The sequence below is a fragment of the Colletes gigas genome, unplaced genomic scaffold, assembly GCF_013123115.1.
Source record: "Colletes gigas isolate AHSC1104 unplaced genomic scaffold, ASM1312311v1 Colletes_gigas_Sc00014, whole genome shotgun sequence".
NCBI classification, from domain to species: Eukaryota; Metazoa; Arthropoda; class Insecta; order Hymenoptera; family Colletidae; genus Colletes; species Colletes gigas.
Window position 1 is genome coordinate 370,520 of NW_025106643.1, and position 21,108 is coordinate 391,627.

The 21,108-nt window shown below is 36.4% G+C and overlaps 3 protein-coding genes across 9 annotated transcripts in view; 2 read left to right on the forward strand and 1 right to left on the reverse strand.

Annotated features, from left to right (window-relative positions):
* Positions 1-168: 168 nt before the first annotated feature.
* LOC122399672 (serine hydrolase-like protein) lies at positions 169-19,283 on the reverse strand. 6 transcript variants are annotated; one of them, XM_043400523.1, is made up of 2 exons: positions 19,170-19,283; positions 169-1,110 (listed from the first exon to the last, which is right to left on the reverse strand). In XM_043400523.1, the coding sequence occupies exon 2, from the start codon at positions 1,057-1,059 to the stop codon at positions 169-171; it is 891 nt and encodes a 296-aa protein (XP_043256458.1). In that variant the 5' UTR covers positions 1,060-1,110; positions 19,170-19,283. The 6 variants fall into 6 exon arrangements, with proteins under 6 accessions (XP_043256458.1, XP_043256455.1, XP_043256454.1 ...); XM_043400520.1 differs by lacking the exon at positions 19,170-19,283 and adding an exon at positions 2,101-2,142; XM_043400519.1 differs by lacking the exon at positions 19,170-19,283 and adding an exon at positions 1,672-1,703.
* LOC122399670 (polycomb protein Sfmbt-like) lies at positions 2,619-7,432 on the forward strand. Of its 2 annotated transcripts, none has more exons than XM_043400515.1 (10): positions 2,619-2,760; positions 3,144-3,412; positions 3,499-3,733; positions 3,819-4,018; positions 4,123-4,317; positions 4,400-4,664; positions 4,961-5,697; positions 5,851-6,106; positions 6,229-6,578; positions 6,811-7,432. In XM_043400515.1, exons 1-10 carry the CDS (start codon positions 2,742-2,744, stop codon positions 7,138-7,140), a joined length of 2,856 nt encoding a protein of 951 aa, XP_043256450.1. In that variant the 5' UTR covers positions 2,619-2,741; the 3' UTR covers positions 7,141-7,432. The 2 variants fall into 2 exon arrangements, with proteins under 2 accessions (XP_043256450.1, XP_043256449.1); XM_043400514.1 differs by having other exon boundaries at positions 2,637-2,760; positions 3,120-3,412.
* The window catches only part of LOC122399671 (helix-loop-helix protein 11), a 99,574-nt gene continuing 89,594 nt past the window's right edge, over positions 11,129-21,108 (forward strand). Inside the window, exon 1 of the mRNA XM_043400516.1 lies at positions 11,129-12,465. Coding sequence (XP_043256451.1) covers positions 12,383-12,465 — 83 coding nt within the window. The 5' untranslated portion in view covers positions 11,129-12,382. The remainder of the gene's footprint in view (positions 12,466-21,108) is intronic.

Here is a 21,108-nt window from a genome sequence, read left to right on the forward strand (position 1 = left end):
CATATTTTAATACTATTATGTATATGTGTGTGTATATATATATATATATATATACATGTATATAAATAGAAACAATATAAAAAATAACTTTCATCCATAACAAAAATAAATTTATTATTAATTAAATAACTGTATTTCTAAAAATTGTTATTTTTTAAGAATAAAATTTTATAATTTACTTTTTCTGGTGTTACCTAAAAAGTGACATATATGTGGTGCTACCCTTTCTGGGTAATTGTTATGTACATCATGGTTTCCTCTTACAACAACTGTCAGAAATATACTCTTATCATTGACAGATGTTTCTATTTCCTTCACCAGATAAGAATATGATTTTATTTTGGTAGAATTGTCTGCCAGAATGATCAAAATTGGGGTTAAGAATTTCATCAAGAATTCTTTACTTTGTTCTATAGTGAAAAGTGGTTTTAAAAAGAATCTTAATCTAGGATCACGATTGTACTTGTACAAATTGTCAATTTTTGTCACTGCACGTTCAAACATAGCTTCAGCAGCATCTGTGTTTAATACTTCTTGTCTTCTGAACTTCAAAGCATGCATTATTTCATCTTTGGTATAGAGTTTCTCTGAAGTGTTATTATAAGAATCCAAATCATATAGTTGCTGAGTGTAAGAAACAAGGTTCTTGATTGGGAAAGGCATAATTCCATCTATGGCTATAATTTTTTCAAGCCTTCCTGGATATAAAATACTGAAATATGTTCCTATCTGAGCACCAAAGCTATGCCCCATGTAAATACAAGTTTGCCATTTTAAAGCATCCAGAACTAACAATATAGAGTATACATAATCAAAAAATTTTAATGGTACACCGGAAGGAAATGGTGATGACAATCCATGTCCTGGTAAATCTATGCATACATAATTATAATGTTCTGGGAGAAATTCAAGTAATCTATTAAATGATCCAGCATTGTCTAAATAACCATGTACCACCAGAATTTTAGATTCTTGCAAAGGGCCATATATTTTTGCTGCTACATGACCCCATGGTACTGGTAACTTCACTTCTGCTGGTTGTCTTTTTAATTGATTCATGATATTTATATATACAATATTTTCACTACAATCACTTCACCGATATGTTTTCTGTAAAACAAAGTTATTTGAATTAGTAAAATGACAATAGAATAAAGTCAATTAAATTTGAGAAAATTTTGTATAATTACTGTTAGAAGAATTAAAGTTACCATGTTTGATATATGAATACATAATATGGACAAATCAAAGATCAATGACAAACCACTTATGAATTTGCAAGTCATATGTCATTACAGATACAATTAATAGAATAATTTTTTTAATATTAAAAATAACGAATAAAATCTTCTAAATAGTCTAAAGCCTTTAGTAGTAATAAATATCGATGTTTTTTAGTGAGATGACAGAACATGATAATTAACTATCAAACAATCATTTTCGATGTAATTTTTTGATAATAAGTACAAACGTTGTCGATATAACTTGCAAAGAATTATTATTTGTTGACAAAGAATGGGTTATAAATTTATTTTTTAGCATTATAAATCACATGATTATTTATTTATTATTAATTTAAATTACATCTTTCTTTCAATTACATTATTATTTAGGTACATTGGGCATCAAAATTTAAATCCCATTTTAATCTAAAAAGTAAATAAAACTCACTGAACGAGCTTAACAATGCATATATACGCAGTACACGTAGTATTAAAAATTTAACCATTGATCGAATAGTGCATGATACGATAGATTAAACATTACAGCGAATAAACATAAATAATTCAATCGATCATTATTTGTTAAACGTATATTTCAACAAAATTAGAGTATAATAAGTTGATACTCGAAGCATTCGGTTTTTTTATAGATAAATTAGTTATCTAAAAGTATCGATATTTTATTGATATTTGTAATATCAATTCAATTTCTGGGAAAGCATTGAATTTCTTAAAAAAAGTGTGGTATAATATTGATGATTTCCAATTGATAACATATAATATTTCTAGTGTTGTTTTATCAATCGAAAGCATAGGGCCCTTGTCCCTAGTGTACAACATGGCTAGAGATAAAAGTGGATAAAAGAATCTTACTAACATTTTATGTTAAGCTGTTGGGTAGTATATCTTCCTTTGCAACTATTCCATGGCCGAGAATTATGTCGTCATAACGAACCAACGACAGTTTGATCTACGTGATAATCTGTTTATAATTACATCCCTTTTATCTCTATTTCGAGCGAAAGATAATCATTTTGAATTTTAAAAAGAAATGTTAAACAACTTCAACATGTACCCAGTGTAGATTGATCTTGTTAGAAATATTTAATACTATAGAAACGTACTGTTAGAAATTGCCTTTTAAGTTTTAACATTTTAAACTGTATTAAATTAGGGAAATGTAAGTTACTAGGGTACTTTGATGATTTATACATATGTAATTTCCCTCGCGAAACGACGTAACGACGAAGTAGAATAAAATTTCATTTATGCCGCCGATTCTATGTAATGATAATCATTCGTATCAGATGGCGTAGCAATTTGTACACCACTTGAATATACAGGAGTTTCCAGGCCCTGCTTTGTCATGGACATGCAAGCTTCTAATGGTTCGTACTTGTTTTCCTAAGCTATGTGATATCTTCGCGCGTTAAATTACATCGTAATTTATGATCCTGGATTTGAATACTTCACACAGGATATGGTGTATCTTCAAAGAGGAACATCTTCTCTTGAAATATGTTTCCCAGTGGAAAAGGTTGAATAAATGTTGATTTTCAAAGTTTAGGCGTCACTTTGAGAAATAAATCATATTGAGTTCGTTTTAGATTTTATATGATGTAGAGTAGTATTCAAATACGATAGATTAGATTTAAAAAATCGTGTGTATTTTATACGCCGTGATATGTATATTTTGTTAAATAAAATTTTCTACATGTATAAAAAATATCCTCGTCCAAATATCGAGTGTCTTGATTGTATTAAAATCAATTTACGTATAGAAAATTGTTCCGTTCGGTGTTGAGAGATTGCTGTTTTAATCGCAACATTTCATTATTTGAAGCTACAAAATATCAAATATCTAAAAGTAACATTTCAATCATTATGTGAATATAGGAATGGATATTTGTATGAATTCAGTGTATGCCTCCATCCCTGGATTACCGGAACTAGGGATGGTATGGATGGGAGATATGATGGTACATGGAGAACCTACTCATGAACTTATGTTGGATCCCCGTCAAGCAGAAAGTCCATTTTTTTCTCATGGTTCAAATCCATATGATGACATTAGGAATCATCAAATTGCACCTACAACCATGGTACGGTATCTACCGCCTCAATTTGCTACCGAATGTTCAGAACCTGATGAAGCTATGGAAGCAGCCGATGCTCAGGAAATGCAACAAGCAAGTTAATTTTACAGAAATGGTTCCATCATTATACCATTTGATCTTTTGTTTGTTATTTACCATTATTGTTATTATTATTTTAGGAATATGATTCGCAATCAGAAAGACAAGAAATGACTGAATATTTAACATTAGAAGATTACATGGGTGATGAAGAAAGGGAGCAAGTTGTAAACAATGCAGCAACCCAAACTACTCAGGACAATCGTAATAGGAAAATAAAACCTATAAAGCATCCTGGACTTGTTTTAAAAACACCAATTGCATATCAACCGCATACAGATTTAAATTTTATTCCCATTCGTAAGGATGGTATAGGTAAGATATAGAATTTAGAATATATTAAGAATATAATTAAAATGATATATAGATATTACTTAGAAGAGGGTTTTATGTCTTACAGCTGTTTGTGAAAAATGTGGTGCTATTGGTGTAAAACATGCATTTTATACAAAGGAGCGTAGATTTTGTAGTAGAGCATGTGCACGGTCTTCAGAACATACTGCTCCCACTGCAGATTCTACATACAGTCCATCCCATTCTGTAGAACCCCCTACAATTGTGAATTCACCTTCTCCACCTGAATCCAAAGTGATAAATACTGTAAGTTGTATCACCAGAGATTATTGTTTATTCGATGAATAAATCGCAAATTAAAAGGAAATGAATATTACAAAACAAGGGTGTAACATGTTAAACTTCTTTAGGCCTTAGTGAAGGAAGAACCAGATATAAAGGAGCCTATTGAATATGAAAAACTAAAAGTTATAGCTGAACCAGTGATGCCAGAGGATTTACCCGTAAGAAGAAAGAGAACTGCTGAAATGGCAGGTTCTTATGATTGGACCCCACAGTTAGTGGAACCTGGATTTTGTGCTGCTCCAGTATCTTGCTTTAAACACGTTAGTTTCCAACGAAATTAAAATAAGAATACTATACAATATCAATTTTGGTTTAATATTCAATCAGATTTTTGTTTTCCAGGCACCTATATCAGAAATATGGGATAATATAACAGTTGGTATGAAAGTTGAAGTAGAGAATACGGATTGCGATGAAGTATGCGAAGCGTTCCCGGATTCATTTTGGGTTGCTACTGTATTACGTATATCTGGCTATAGAGCTTTATTGAGGTACGAAGGTTTCGGTCTTAACGCTGATAAAGATTTCTGGGTATCTCTGTGCTCCAATGACATACATCCAGTAGGTTGGTGTGCAACTATTGGTAAACCTCTCATTCCACCTAATAGTAAGTAAACATCATTAGTGAGGTATTAAGGTGCATTGATATATGCCAAACTGCGAAACGCCGATCTTGTCTGTCTTCGTTGCAACGGCATCGCACCGTTCGTTTGTATTTAGCCGAGCGTCGATAAATCCGTTTCGATAATCGATCTTGTATCGATACTCGGTTCAGGAAAGAATCACGTCCGATCGAAGCTTTTCATTTGCCATTTGGTATATGTAAACGCACCTCTAAAAAGATATTCCTTTCGGGACATTTATTTATCTAAAATGTATATTAATCGTGACAATTTTTTACAGCAATTGCTAACAAATACAAAGACTGGAAGGATTTTTTAATGAGACGATTAACAGGTGCAAGGACACTGCCAACTAATTTTTATAATAAAGTTAATGATAGTATGAAGTCGCGTTTCAGATGTGGACTTCATTTGGAAGTAGTAGATAAAAATAGAATCTCACAAGTAAAAGTAGCAACAATACAGAAAATTGTTGGCAAACGTTTACATGTAAGATACTATGATTCGCCACCCGAAGATAATGGTTTTTGGTGCCACGAAGATTCCCCTCTGATACATCCTGTTGGCTGGGCCAAGAGGGTAGGGCAAACATTGGATGCATATCCGGAATATTTAGAACGTGTGACAAAATCAAAATTATGTCAGGACGATTCAACCGAAGATCTTTTTTATGTGCCAAAGAACCATCACTTGCACCTTGGTTACACATTTCGAGAAGGAATGAAAATAGAAGCCATTGATCCGCTTAATCTTTCTGCCATATGTGCAGCAACGGTTATGCAAGTTTTAAAAGAAGATTACATAATGATTCGTATAGATAGTTATGATGAGGATGCAAGTGGTGCTGATTGGTTTTGTTATCATTCATGTTCACCTTGTATTTTTCCGATCGGATTTTGTTCTCAACACGGTTTACCGCTTACGCCACCAAAGGGATATGATCCCACTACATTTACATGGGATACATATTTAATGGAGATAAATACTATACCTGCTCCAGTGCAATTATTTAACAGGGTAATTATACAGACGTTTTACATAATCAAAGACCATTGAAACAATACAACTGTTGAATAATATTGTTCTTCCTCCTTGCATATTGAGAGAAATAACCTTGTCATCATAATCATTTGTTCATTACGTTTAAATAAATAATAAGTTACATTGTAGGAAATACCTCAACATGGATTTATTGAAGGGATGAGACTCGAAGCTGCTGATTTAATGGATCCTAGATTAGTTTGTGTTGCTACTATTACCAGGGTGATTGGGAGGTTATTAAGAGTACACTTTGATGGTTGGGAAGACGAATATGATCAGTGGCTAGATTGTCAGAGTCCTGACATTTATCCAGTTGGATGGTGTGATCTAGTTGATCATAAATTAGAAGGGCCCCGTGTACTCAATAAAAACATTAGTCCTACTGGTAAATACTCATAAGCATGTTTTTCTACGCTTGTAATTTTCTGGAAGATAATAATAAATGTCGGCCAATATCCAAGGCGCCACAGTAGGCAGTTAAATGAACACGATCGTTACATATTTTAGTAAAATCACCAAGAGGCCTTAAACGTAAAGCTAAGAGAAAACTGAAGAAAAGCAGCAAAATGTCCTGCGCAAAAAACATTCTACCTCGGCACAGTGAACGTATCAGCATGGCTCGCGAACGTGAACGAGAACTAGAGCCTGCTCAAGGAATAAAAATTGAAAGAGAACATGATGTGGAAAGTCTACCAGAACAAAGAAATAGGGAACCAGAGCCAGCAGAAGAACCAGCTGGACCTGATCAAACTTTACCTAGTCCTACTACTGGACAAGGTCAAGCATTAAATGATACTCAAAGTGAGATACAAAGCCCTCCACCACCAAAAGAACGAACTGCAACATCGTATATTAATGTAAGTAGTATTCCTTATTTTCAATACCATTTTAAATATTCAGAAATTTCTAGTAAAAAACCGATGAAGAACTTCCTCATTTAATTACATATGTATATTAGACGTACCGTGGAATTAATTTTTTAAGTTGAATTTAATGCAAGGCGTGAAGTTTAATATAAAAATTGTTTCGAGCATACAATACTTGAGAAAAAAAGTTTACTATGCTATTAGATTAAATCATGTTGTTTAGGTGATGTCTGCCACTAGTAAATACATCCCAAGGCTAGCAGATGGTGTACAAAAATGTTCGGAATCTGGTGATTTAGTGCCATCTGAATGGAATGTGTTTGATGTTGCACAATTTCTTCGCGTTAATGATTGTGCAACGTATTGCGATAATTTTAGTAAACGTAAAATAGATGGAAAAACTTTGTTAACACTCACCAAGGACCAAATAATAGACCTGACGGGTTTTAAAGTTGGGCCTTCTTTAAAAATATATGATCTTATTCAGCAATTAAAAATCAAAGTGAATCCAGCTCAGGAAAGGTTGAAATTAGGATTGAAAAAGTTATTATAACAAAGCTAGTATGTAGTCAATAACACGAATAAGTTTCATCATTTCATAAGAATAAACATGGATTTACAGGTAAGGCATGTAAATGCAAGTAATTCAAAATTCATATTTTACAGTGGTTTTACATACATTTGTTTATTATATGCTTTATTAATATACTTAATGTATACACATATAGATACGTATAAAAAAAAGAGCTAAAGATAAAGATCTCATTTTGTCATAGAACATATCTTACTTTATCGCGAATTTGAACACAGTGGTATTTATTTAAAATAAATGGATTATTTCGTTTTGGGAAGAAATTAAACATTACACACAATTTAATGTAAACTTTTAATTTGTGAGAAGGTTTGCTTTTAAATAGTTTATCTCTTTTTTTGAATAACTGTGTGAAATTAATTATTTGATTAATATAATAGAGATTTTAAAACGAATGTTACTTTTACTAAGGTATTGCAACATATTTTATTATTATCATACGCCTATGTAGTAAAAAGTAATAAAATAATAATTCTAAATTTCGACATAAATTAATATATTCCAGAACGAAATTGATCCAAATTAATTTCGGCTATTTTTCCGAATGGCACCCGTGGTCGATCGATATGAAAATTGGGGAGGAAAGAGGGTAGGGAGAATGGATGCCAAATATAAAATTTTAGTTTTGGGAATTTAATACTTCCCGAGTACTTTAATACTTTTGATTTCGAATAGTCGACGCTATATGTACATATTTAAGTTTTATTAGAATAATATATTGCAAACTAACGTTTTCAAAGGGGCTAACTCATATTCCGTGGGATACCTTATGGATTTGCTTACTAGTAGATTTAACAAAGACCCTGCCGTCGCTGAAACATTGTATGTTTTTAGCGGGAATCTGATCGACGACGACGCAAAGGCCACTACACAATGAAGATGTATATGTGCGTATATATATATATATATATATATGTTTAGGCGGCGGCATATCAATAATTCCCAACATTTTTTTATCAATATCTTTGAAACTAAAAGTTTTATACTTGACATTCAATTTCTTTCCTCTTTCTCACTTCGAAATGTCGTGTCGATCGGTCGTGAGTGTCATTCGGAAGATTATCCTCTATTTGTAATATCATAAACTTTGTGTGATGTTGACAATGCAATAAGAAAAAGATCAAAATGGATTACCCAATAATATCTACATTTATTTATACCATAACCGGAGGAAACGTTAATGGAATTTCGCCAGTATTTGTAAATCCATGATATCATGTTGCACTAAATTGTCTGCAGATGCATGAACCACATAAAAAAAAAAAAATTACTAATATATATTTACTCTTTTTTTAAAGAAACAGAAATTAAAAACGTGTAATTTAAAGGAAAAAAAATGTTAGCGGAGTAAATTGACAAATATGTATTAAAATAGAAAGTAAAAATATAGTAAAAGGAATATTAAAGTACAAACTAATTCTTGGGTATCAATTTATCGCAGCTCTAATCACATTTGCCTTAACGATACAATTCGCGTTAATAAAATAGTTTTACGTATTTTAATAAATTTGTTGATTTACTCTCTACTATAACCAACAAGTACACATCTGTACATAATTAAAGAAAACGAAATGATCAACTTTTAACCTTGTAAATATAGCATTTAGCACAATATTAGGTTTAGCTAATTTTTCTGAAAAATAAAGAGGACATAACCACGTTGTACAAGAAAGGAAACTGTTAGAAAGTGGTTGATGCATTTGTATATCAAAATAAACTGTATCTATATCTAGCTTTATAATCATTACAGTAAAGTAAACAAGTCGAGCAAAGTTTAAGACTAATTTGTCTTGGACTATTTAAATACTATTTTTAGTATGATAGAGTGACACAGTTACTCTTTTTATTTATTCAACATTTTGGAATCTCAGTGGGTACTACTATGGTATTGTATCAAATTTTTTTTTAGTACTTAGTTGATGAACGTTAGACACGAAAGATTCAATTCATCAACTACATGCTATTGCGTCAATCATACCAGAAATTTAATTGCTTTTTGTATGGTAAAATGTATCCTTTTGTTCTATTTACGTGCGGTATCGTATTAACATTGTAAGAAATTTATCGATTCGGAGAATATTGTATATCTATATCTGCTGATCAAAGAAAAAGTAGTAACGTTTTCTTAATCCATTAGTGTATATAAATTGGGAGGCATTATAAATAGTATTACAGTTATAAACTTGAAAAGTTTGCGTTTTGCTTTAGATACACTAATCACGTTATTGCGAGTACAAAAGAGAACAATGTCAATGGCAAAACTAAAACGCAGATTGCAACAAATTTCTACGTGTTATTTTAACGAGTTTTAGATTTAAAACAAAGTAACGTCCAACTCAGCATAGTGTGAAATTCGATAGAAAAGTTCAAATTCTTTTACTATGAAACAATACTTAATTTTAAATATACGTATTTAAAACAATTTCTCCCATTGAAAATCCTCTGTTTTATAATGATTATATAAAACGTGCACATGCATTATTTTAAAGAGATCTAAATGATATTTGTATTTATGCAATACTTGGCATAAATCAGAATATATTTGATTAAAATTACATGTCAAACGAAGTAAAAATTTGTGTGAAATTGGAAGGATTTCATGTTTGCAAATGTCTTTTAATGCAAATACTATAGTTACGAAAATAACGTTGATTACTTAGCTTCTTTATATAAAAATGCATCGCAATTTCATATTTACATACTTATCGTTTTCTATTCAGACTGAAAATGAAATACATTTTTTGTTCGAATGTACGAACATGACATTAGGTTTAAAAATCATTTTCCAGTTAATGAATGAAGGAGAAAGGAATTAATGTTATTTTCATTTATTTAACTGCATTTAAGGCGTATTCATAGTTATGCCCCTCTAAACAATAATTATACAATCTTCATTTTTTTACAATGTAATATATTATTAATGTATACAAATAATATAAACAATAACTATGAATACAGTCTCCAAATATTACTTTTAGTTTGTCATTATATTGAAATAAACAAAACACCGTGCCGCAGATAATCGACAACAGTATTTATCGATACGCTAATTTTAGAAGCGAACATTCTCTATTCCCTCTCTTTTTTATTTGTAAGTTCGTCGTTCGTATATTTCTTTTATAGAAGTAAAGAGAGAATGGTTGAAAATAAATGTTTTTCACAGATATTGTAAAAAAAAAATTTGCAAATAATGATGGAAGTACATTGTTTATATTAAATCGTTTGAGTGTTTGTATTTCGGTTGCCGCTCCGTTATTCTTAGTAAGTTCTATAATTGATCGTTAGATGGCGTCAGTTACAAGATTCTTGAGACTCGATCGATTTAAATAAGAAAAAAATTATAGAAAGAATATTATAGCGATGTTCATTTCGTATCTATGCTAATATTATCAACAAATTTTATTTATGAACGCACGATATCGTACGATTTTATTGTTTTCTACGATTATCACGTTTGTATAAAAAATGATTTTTTCATATATTTAATTAGGATCGTTTGGAATTGCACGCGATAGAATCATGATTTAATAATTTTCTCTGTACGCTGTAACGCATCGTTTAAAAACTCATACTATTCGAAGAGTGCAATCGAGAGAACGAGCAGCTTACGATATTCTGGAACGCGGTACTTATAATTTTTTTATTTAATCGTATCGTACACACGCGTCTTTCCATTATTCATCTCATAGCGTATCTGTATGGGAATATGCACGACAGTACACTTAGGATGTGTATCATACGTGTGGGGAAGCAACGAATTTTTATTGTCAACTTTCGTATCGTGTAACGTTGCGCAGAGAGCTCGATGAAGGACCAGGATAGAAAATTGTGCATGTATGGGCGCGCGGTCATGGATGTACAAAATGGTTTTAACGTTGTGTACGTTGGTTTAGCTCGCGCAGGTGGGGGAAGTGGGGGAGACTGGCGTATTCTATGGGCGGGGCTTTTGCCAGCTGGCAGATGTTTCCCGCGCGGCCGCACCATTCCTCTAGCGTAAACCTACGCGACGCGAAAGTAGTTCCTCCTAGCGCGTTAAATATTTCTAACAATAGCTCGCCGAGGAGACAGCTAGGTGTAGTAGCTATTTGCCACAAAGCGACGGATAGTCTCCGTACAACTACCTGCAGTAAACTGTGGAAACTCTGCGTGAAACCGAAGATGAGCTGGTGTGGGATTGGTCCAAAGAGAGTCGTTGTCCAGGGCAGAGTACGATGTACCGTTCACCCTAACCGTGTCCACTAAATTTTTCGCGAGTGTCTCGAAAATGGTTCTCGAGCATCCAACGCCGTGAATACCCCTGTGCATGTCGCGTCCGTGTGTCAGCAAATGATATTGTTGTCATTGTGTATTCTTGTCGTACAAGATTAACGGCTACCGTAGTTCATCGTTCGCTCTCGACCGTACATTCGTTTGGATACTATTCGTCGCTGCAGTGCCGCGAAGTGCTATTCGAATCGTCGAAGTGTTGCGGGCGACGAAGTTTAGTATGTGCCGCCACGTGATTGATTCGTCGACGCGTATACGTAAAACGATTTTTCGCGTCACGACCAAGTTCATTGGACGATCAATGTGAAATGTCGTATCGTTTTACGCGATACTTGGTCTACGGTCCCTCGCATTTTACCGACAGCTATTCGCACGGTGAAATTCGAAAACGTTGTCGAGTCTGTGGCATCCGCGTGTTCGCACATTTAAATCAACGATCACGTTGAACTCGTGCGATCGATCGAAAGTGCGCCATATACGTAATAAAAATAAGTCGCGTGTTACGGGTCGGACAGATCTCGGGAGAAATATTTGGGTAAAATCGAAGGGTGCCGCGTAGATAAGACGGAAATAAAAGGGGCTCTCGATGTACCATCGGTGGTGACGGACCTGAAGCCGGTGGCGGAGTGATTCGTGGTACGCGGTGGGGGCCCTCAGCTGTTTCCCGCCAAAGATCGCCATTACAAAACGCGTTCGGGCGTTGTGTGTGCGCCGCGCGGAGTGGCTGTCCCGTGGACGAATCTCGGTGCGTGCCACCGCGGTATAAAAAATTAATTACGAGTTCCGGAGAATTTGTGTTGCAAGGGCGTGAGGTGTGCGCGTTGTTTTTTCGGTGGAGTGTGCGAGAGGCCCGTCGTCTTTTTCGCTGCCGCGACGACGGCTGCTGGGACGTGCGGAATCGCGCGGCGGGATTCCTAGTGCTACGGACCAACGAGATATGTCAGTGTTTGGTAGTGAGGATCGAATTTTACTCGAGGAAATCGTCGAAGTCGCCGAGGAACAGGAAACGAAGTTTTGCGGGTATGTCGTTTTTTTTTCTCCCTCTTTCTATCGCTAGCCAACATGCGTTCGTCGCGTGTACGTCACCGTTTCTCTGCTGTATAAAACGGTTTGCCGTGCCACGTCATTTCTGACTTTAAATACACGGTGTAACGCCTTCCTCGCGAACTCTTACGAGCGAGATGACACGAATAATATCGGCGAACGAAGGCGTGTTTTATCCCCCTCATCGAGTCGTACCGATTCCGAGCATATCTAAATGCCCATCACCTCCTCGTTCTCCTCGCCGTTCGTTGTCGCCGCTGCCGCCCGTCGACGTCGCCGTGGCATTGGCAAGCTTCGGTAATCGTGACATGAACGTAAAACGTGCGCACAATACAAACAAAAAATCTAGTAGTCTCTTGATAGCCAGCTGTCGCGAAGCCGGCCGGCCGGCTCGCTGACCGGCCGGCACAATAGCCTTCGTCTTTCGCGCGATCTAATCCCGCGATATTTTTTTTTTCATTTCGGTTTCGACTCGAATTTCGTTGCTTCTGTTTTCTCTTTATTCCCGTTGCATCGTTCGATTCTACCGAGCCGGAAAGAATTCGCATCGCGACGCGACTTGAATTTGTGCCTACCATGCGTTCACGCCCAACAAGCATGGCGCGGGAGTGCAGTTGAGTGAAATATGCCTTTCAGGTTCTAGATAATAAATAGATTGTTTTATCTCCATCGCCGATTAATCAAATATTTTGACAATCGTTTTCTTCTCGGTTGACGGAATCAGTAGATTTTTTTTACGACAATCTATACATTTTTAAAAGGCCATCACAATTATTTATATGTATTCGTTATAGAATATTATACAAAATAGATTTTTTTCATCATTTATGTATATACATATACAGGGTGTTCGGCCACCCTTGGGAAAAATTTTAATGGGAGATTCTAGAGACCAAAATAGTATTCACCAAAAATTATTGCAATCGACCCCCGCAGCCCAAAATAATTTTTCCCTTTTTATTAAATAAGTATTTCCTCTTTGATGCAACATTTGAAAAAATACAGAGGGCTGAGAAATCTGTTCGCGCCACGATCTCGATATACATGATATTTTCGGACACGAAACTTTCCACGGTAATTTGTATCGTGACTGGAATAAATCATACCGGTTTTCTGCGAAGACTATGACGGTAAATGGTCGAGTCGAGTGGGTACCCGTAGTCGCGATTAATCGTTTCTTGGAATGTTATCGCGAGTTGTCTAAACAGGTTTGGAATGCATGTACGGTACTCCAGGCGTTTGTATCTCTCGACTTCGTACACTCGTTTCCCTCGCGACGGCGTGTGTAGCATCACGGTCGTGTTACGATCGAAATCGTTGGGCGAAAAAAAAAAGTACGGATGCCTATAGCTTTCAAGAGCAAAGTTGTGTACTCTCCATTTAGGAATCGTCGTTTCTTTTCCGTTCTTTTTTTTTTTGCGCACGTTTCTCAGAATCCGTCTCTCGTAGCTTTTGTTTACATTCGTAGCTAGCGGTGCGGAGCGAAGCGGTTTTCAGTTCGCCGGGGCGCTTGTTCGCGAACGCGAGCGAGCCCGGCGAAAAAAAAAAAAAAAAAAAATAAAAGCAAAACAAAAGGACGAGGAAAGCGAGTTCCTTTGTATACGGCCGAGTGACCGACAAGACCGGGGGTATACTATGCGCGTTACGTAAAGCCACGTTTGTTGCACAATAATGGATTTCTATAAATAACTCGGACGCATGCCGCTTCGGCGCGACTTCTTGTTTACATACGCTCATCATCGTTCCATTACGTTCACTTGCATAGAGCTTCGATCTATCGTTTACGCGTTCCGCGGTCCATGCACGTACACTAGGTCAAATTAATACAGACGAATACAATCACACGCTCCAAAAAGATAGCTCACCGCGTAAACATAACTTTTACAAAGTGATATACAGAAGAATAACAAAATACTTTAGAGTGTTTCTCATGTTGTGTGAGAACCACTATCGCGCGTACGCAGCTGTTCTACAGGCGGAACTTTAAACGTTAATAATTTTTTAACGAAGCCTCGATCAACAAATTGGTATTCTTGATTTTCATCTTATCTCCCATTAAAATTTTTCTCATAGGTGGCCGACACACCCTGTACATTGTGTTTCTCAATAACGTATGGGAAATTCGGTCATTGACCTCTAGTTTCTCGTTTATTACGGCTTACTGTCAATAGTACGAACGACGTACTTTTTATTGTTGATTCGATTGCTTGACGTACACGCGATAATGCACGAGGTAACCAAAAGTGTTACGAATATGGTGTAAGGAACGCTGAACAGTGCACGCCATATAACGATATGTAGCTTGGGAGATATATACGAACAATTTTACACGCTATAAAGTTCTTATTGGAGGTATCAAGCGTAAATGATTGCATTAATGGCACGCAGCATACCTTATGTTTCGATTTCTTTTCCGTTTCTTTCAAATGGAAACGAAACGTACATAAGAAATGAAACAATGAAATTTACCTTCCAATGTATATATCTTTATTAGCATTTATCAATGGTCATATTGTATAATTTTTTTCAGAGGCCAAATAGAATTTAGGCTGTAGAGAATATATGTTCGAACTTAAAATTCTACGGTTCTTTTATTTATAAATGAAAAGTTAGATGCATAATCAATTAGCGATAGTTTGAAACCACTTCGATTTTAAGGAATATGTTTCCCTTATCAACGCGTCAAGAATTACGAGAAATACCCATTACTAGAAAGTACATCTGATACGTATTTATCCACTCATCACGCGACCCGCGGTATCAGCTGATTAAACGTTTCGCCATTACGTAATTCGCGCGATTGATACACCGTTGATCGTGATAAATTTTCACTCGTGGCTTATCGGACCTTTTTTCACGGACGAAATGTTTTTACACGCTATCTTTTCACGACGTGGATTTATAATTGGTCATATGCCTGCGCGCAAATATTACCAATATACATATATATTTACGCAGCTCCTAATAATTAGAGGATAGTTCATCAATCTTTTTTAAATTAAAACTTCGATTATACACGTAATCGTACCAAAATGTTTGCAAATTGTATTGAAAATTGTAGGGGTTAAGGAGGTAAGTGCACGATATAATACGAATGATTTCTTTATAGGTCAATTTGGTTTTTGATAAAATAATATGATGAATTTTATTTCCTTCGACGAATAAGTAGATTTCTTCGTGATTTTTCCATAACAAAGCTCACTTCTATCGTCGAGTCTCCGTGGATATTTTCTTTTCTTTTAATCATCCGCAGATTATGTATCATCTCCGTGTGCGCGTCTCAAAGTTCACAACCTTCTGATTCTGTTCTGTCTTTCTCTTTCCCGGCGACGAACGAGGGTAACACTTGGCAAAACGATCGTGAAATCCAATCGACTCGTATGTATTAATTGCTCGACGAGCCAACGATTACGCTATTTATTCGAATTCCACGAAGCTATCGAACTTGTTGCGCAACGGATGCATATAACCAACGGATTAGCGAAGTTAGCACGAAAGAAACGTACCTGGGCGTCTTTAGCCACCCGCGTCAGTTTTTTCCACGACGTCGTTACAGATAAAATTACTGTCGCTCGATGCCCTATCGATTTTCTTTCGGTATCTACGTCAGTTTCCCTTTGACGGTGTGCGTGCCACGCCACACGCTCTCGGGTAGTTATTATCATCACATCGTTTATCAAGCGTTGGAGAATAAAACTCGCTCGGCTGATGGTACTTTTTCGTTCGCTCGTTTGCACGACTTAATAAATCGGTCGAGCCAATCCTGACCACGGTCAACGTGGTTGCAACATATCATACGTTGGTACGTTGTTTATGTACGTGCACGGGCACGCACACCTATGCATGCATATATAATTTGTAGCGTCACGAATAGTCGGACCGGAGAGAAAGAGAGAGAGAGAGAGAGAATCTTGGATTGCATACTGTACTTGCGTCAAGTTAATCTCCGTGGATAGGTGCACCTGCACTTATCACGCTCGTTGCATGATGGAAAATCTGTTCCTCCTCGGAATTGGGTACTATTTTTGTAATTTAAATTTTACATAGTTCAAGAAATGGGCTTCTGAAAGGAAATGGATCTCCATCACGAAGCCAATAAAATGGTAGCGGTAAACGCGAGTGGATGAGACAAATCTACGCATTAAGGTGCAACACCACTGTACATACCTCAAATAAAGCGTTTTAATTTTTGTTTTTTTTTTTGGATGGAAAAATAAGAGAATTATACTATTCACTATTAACCATGTCGTTATACGTTACTTGCAAACAAAATTTGCCCAATTCTGTATATGCGTTTCACGAATTGTAAACAGATAACTTATTTTTGCGAGATTAATGTGGTTCCAAGAAGTCGATTATATTCTTTTCATATTTTTTGTCGTTCCGGTTAATTTTAACATCCGAGCGCAGTTTTACGCAATAAACTCAAAAGAAAATATGAAAATAACTAATTTCTAGGGAACCACCATATTGCAAATAATAAGTAACACAATTGAATTTCAATTAATAATTGCTATTCGTTCGGGAATATCGAGCCCCGTGTCCTCCAAGTTATTTTCAGAGAAAGGAACATATTTACTCGGTGGGTCTCTCGAAACGTTAACGCACTCGCGAAAAAGTTTCGAGATATTTTCGACACGGTTACTCCGGTCGAATTTTGCGTACGCTCGATAAGAAACAAGAACTTCTGCGAATGCTTTTTGCATTCGTAGTTAATTATAGAACGAAGCGAAACGAGATAACGAATTTTAATTGGGCTGCACGATACACGGTGCTTTCCTAAGAATCGGATCGAACCAAATTTAATTTAACAAAGTCGGTCGAACAAAATCAGTTTTGTACCGTTTCGTTAAAGCAGTAGTAATTCATTTTCATTATCTGTAATCGTAGGAGCCACATGCGAAGCGCGTGTTATCCTTATCACGTTCGAAGTTTATTCATTCAATGGAGCGAAGCGTATAAATCATTGAAATTGTTCAGCAGAGTGAAGCCTATGGAACAGCGCCTGCAGAAATTAAGTTTGGTCAAATGTCATGATTTAATCGCGAAACAAAATCGAAGCTACTTATCGAAGCGATTCAGTTCGAGTCATACAACGAAATTCAAGGTGTTAACAAAAAAAATAGTTGTCCGTGGACTGGTACAATCCGTACGACATATTTTCAAAGCAATACCCGTGTGTTGCGTTTATTGATTACCGATTCTTCCTAGCGAAGCGGGTTTACCGTGAATGTATAATACAGTTCCTACAGTTTGTACGTAAAAGAGCCGCGGCGGTGACGTCGTTGCACTGCAAAATCTCAGCACTTGGCTGGCCTCGTCTAGGAATGGACTTAACACTTGCTGGAACTGTATATTTTCAAATCTCGTTACTCGCCGTACTTATGGCTAAGGGTTAAGTCGCTCGAATAGTCGCGCTACACGTTTCTACACGACGCTTACGATCGCTAGCAAACGTCCTGTTTCACGATCCACCCTTCCCTTCTTTCTATATTTCTTTTGTTGAAAAGAATAAATATATATAGAGAATATTTAAATGTTAAACACAATCGCTGTAATTATTCTTCAGGTATTACATATTTTATCATAAATAAATTTCAGTATCTACGATGCCGACCATGTAGCTCGAACAAACGACTCGACTCGAAGCCACGGGGATTCCCGCGCGATCTTTAACCTTATTACAGGTGTCGCTCAACATCTTTCTATAACTGAAATTATTTAAACCGAACGTACGTAAGTAATATTTTTTTTCCTCTTACATTTCCATCCATCCAAAAAACCAATCGCAAAAACACGCTTTATTTCAGGTTTTCACAGTGGTGTTACTCCTTAACAGAGTCGAAGCATAATTAAGATACGAGATCGACGATACGTGGATGTGAATCGATTACGTGGCACACGAGTGCAATATTTTTCTATCGTGGCATCGGTTCCGTGATAGCGTGCTTGGCGTACAGTGGCCCCAGTTTTCTGAGACGTTTTCATTTTTCTATCTTGCCACCGTAGACAGTTAAACTGCGAAAATGGCCACTACGAGCTCGAAACGCCTTCCAGTTCTGAAGTCTGCCAGCAGACAACAATGGTTTCTCTGTTGACCTCTTACATTCCACGTATTCATCGTGCACCGAAACTCATGTTACGTAAGCACGTGTGTGTGTAGGTATTACTCGCGGATAAAAGCGAAGGGACCAACCTCAGAAACACATAATGCCTCCGTCTGACGCCCTTCTCTTTCTTCACTTTTTCGAACACGTTCGCGCGTTGTTACCAATACCGCTTGATAATTCTATCTCCTTCCCTTCTCGAGCACGGTCATGCTTTGTAGCCAATATTCCTTGACGATTCCATCTTCGGCGCTATTTATTTAACGATTATCGACAGAACAGTATCGATATATAACAGCGAAACGATTGAATCAATTAGGTAATGTTCGGTGTGTATCGATTCGCGAGTAATTAATTAATCAGGTGTTTATTGAGCGACTCGTGCGAACCAAAGAAATCTAGGTCAGTGGAAATTTGCAAGATTACACATTCCAGTTATTAGGTCGACGCTATCGCGATTAGTATTCAATTTAGGTTTAAAGGGAGAATAGTTTCGAACTAATCTAATAGGAACATCGAAGAATAATTCATTTTATTTGTTAGTAATTTTGTACGACCTAGATTTTTACTTACACACGTTCTCCACCCTTTTAAGGAAGGCTTCAACTTGCGATTCATAGTTTTAGTTGGTCACAAAATTTGTTCACTTTCAAAAAGGTTTTCGGAATGGTTCGAATGGTTTATTTTCTACCAAGTTGTAACAGTCTCGACAACGTTTCGACAAAGTGCTTTAATACTCGTGCGAGCGTCGGTTTTCTGGAACGCTAGTGGGAATCAGCCTTCACTTTCGGATAAGATAAGGATATCTATTTTACATTTTAACAAGGAGGTTCTCCGACGCAAGGATAGATAACAGTTGCATGAATGTATGAAGTTCCTTTTCGACGAGAACGTCAAGTTTTTTTCCCCTTCAAAGAAAAAATTATATACGATTTCCAAAATTTAAGAAAAATGCAGTTGTTGAATAGCTCAGAACATTCTGTATTTATTATTATTTAAAGTCTAATTTCTAATAATATTTCTCGACAGATTTCTAACTTAGCTACGGAACAAGCTTACTCGACTGTCAAATCTCGCTAAAATCGACGCTACCTGCGGCATTTTCAGTTTAAGACTATTTCCGTGTTTCTTCGCCGGTCGTTGATGGTTAACAAAGGAAGGCCAGACCATTCGTGTTGCAACTACCTGGAATTTCAGCCGTGCCAAGAGCAAAAGAATAGCGTGCAGCACCCGGCTTCCTTTTGTTCCTTGACTTTCGGCCATCGCAGTCTAGCATTTTGAAAACGCGACTTGGACGATCCACAATGCGACAAAGTGCCGTTTCTGCCATTTTCGTGGAACCTTCCTAGCAACACCTTTACCTTTTGGTCATTATTGCTTGACTTTTTCTCCGCTCCAAAGAGCTTTTTGTTCCGCGAATATTTTATCTCATCCGTTCTTCCCTTTCCGTCCTTGTAACCTGGATCTCGAATATTTTTGTTACCAAGATTCTTCTGATTTTCTTTTTAATATTCAGAGCGAGTCGCGAAGTTATCGTAGACGAATTAAATGATCGGGCAACGAAGGATTTCTTTTAACCTTTTTTATCTGGAAAAATCAATTCAGCTCGATATTATTTTCCAGATACGAGTTTGACTGTCTCTCGAGTAAAGCAGAGGAAGAGGGCAAAGAGAAAAACGAAAGAGAAGAAGCACGTAGACTCGACGTGGCGCCCGCTGGCCTGTGCCTTACGTCACACAGCTAAATATATGCCTGGCTGTTCCCAATCTCATTCCCATTCTCGTTCTTCATTCTATCCTGTGTGAGCTAACACGACAGCAAGGCATCCTTACTGCCAAAGACATCCGCGAAAATGGCCACCCACCGTCTCTCCTTGTTATATCGCGTCCCTTCTCTCACCCGATCTCGTCAATTGTCCACTGAAACTGGCTCCACGCTTGCACATTTTGGCAAATTTTAATTACCAATAACGAATAGGAATGTTAGATTCATTAGTTTCGCTCGGTTCGGTGTCAGTTTAAATGATCTATTAATATTATATAATTTGTGAATGAAACGCAAGTGGATGTTAGAGAATTAACCCTTTGCGGTCGTATCAAGCTTATGCTTAGGGTGTCACGCTGGTGTTATTACTTTCTACAATAAGAATTGATGGTACAACATTCATCTTTCTCTCTAATTTTGTATCCTGGGTTATCATCGTCTATTTTTAACCGTGACCGAATAAAGTCATAATTGCAATCTTCAATTCCGGGTATACTGCGTGCTGGGCATTCCAATTCGCTACGATTGGTTTTAATTTGGCTTGCTTCTTCATTTAAATTGCCGTATAATTTATTCCAAGCCCGTTTGAGAAATAACTGGTATGTTTGTCTATGTTTTAAACGAATTGCTCCATAAAATCGTGTTAAAATTGAGGTGAACTCGCACCACCGTGATTCTACCCCCGCGCGAAGAATCCGGAGTAAAGAAAGGTCGTGGCTTGTATGTTCTTTCCTGGTTTTGTTCTTGA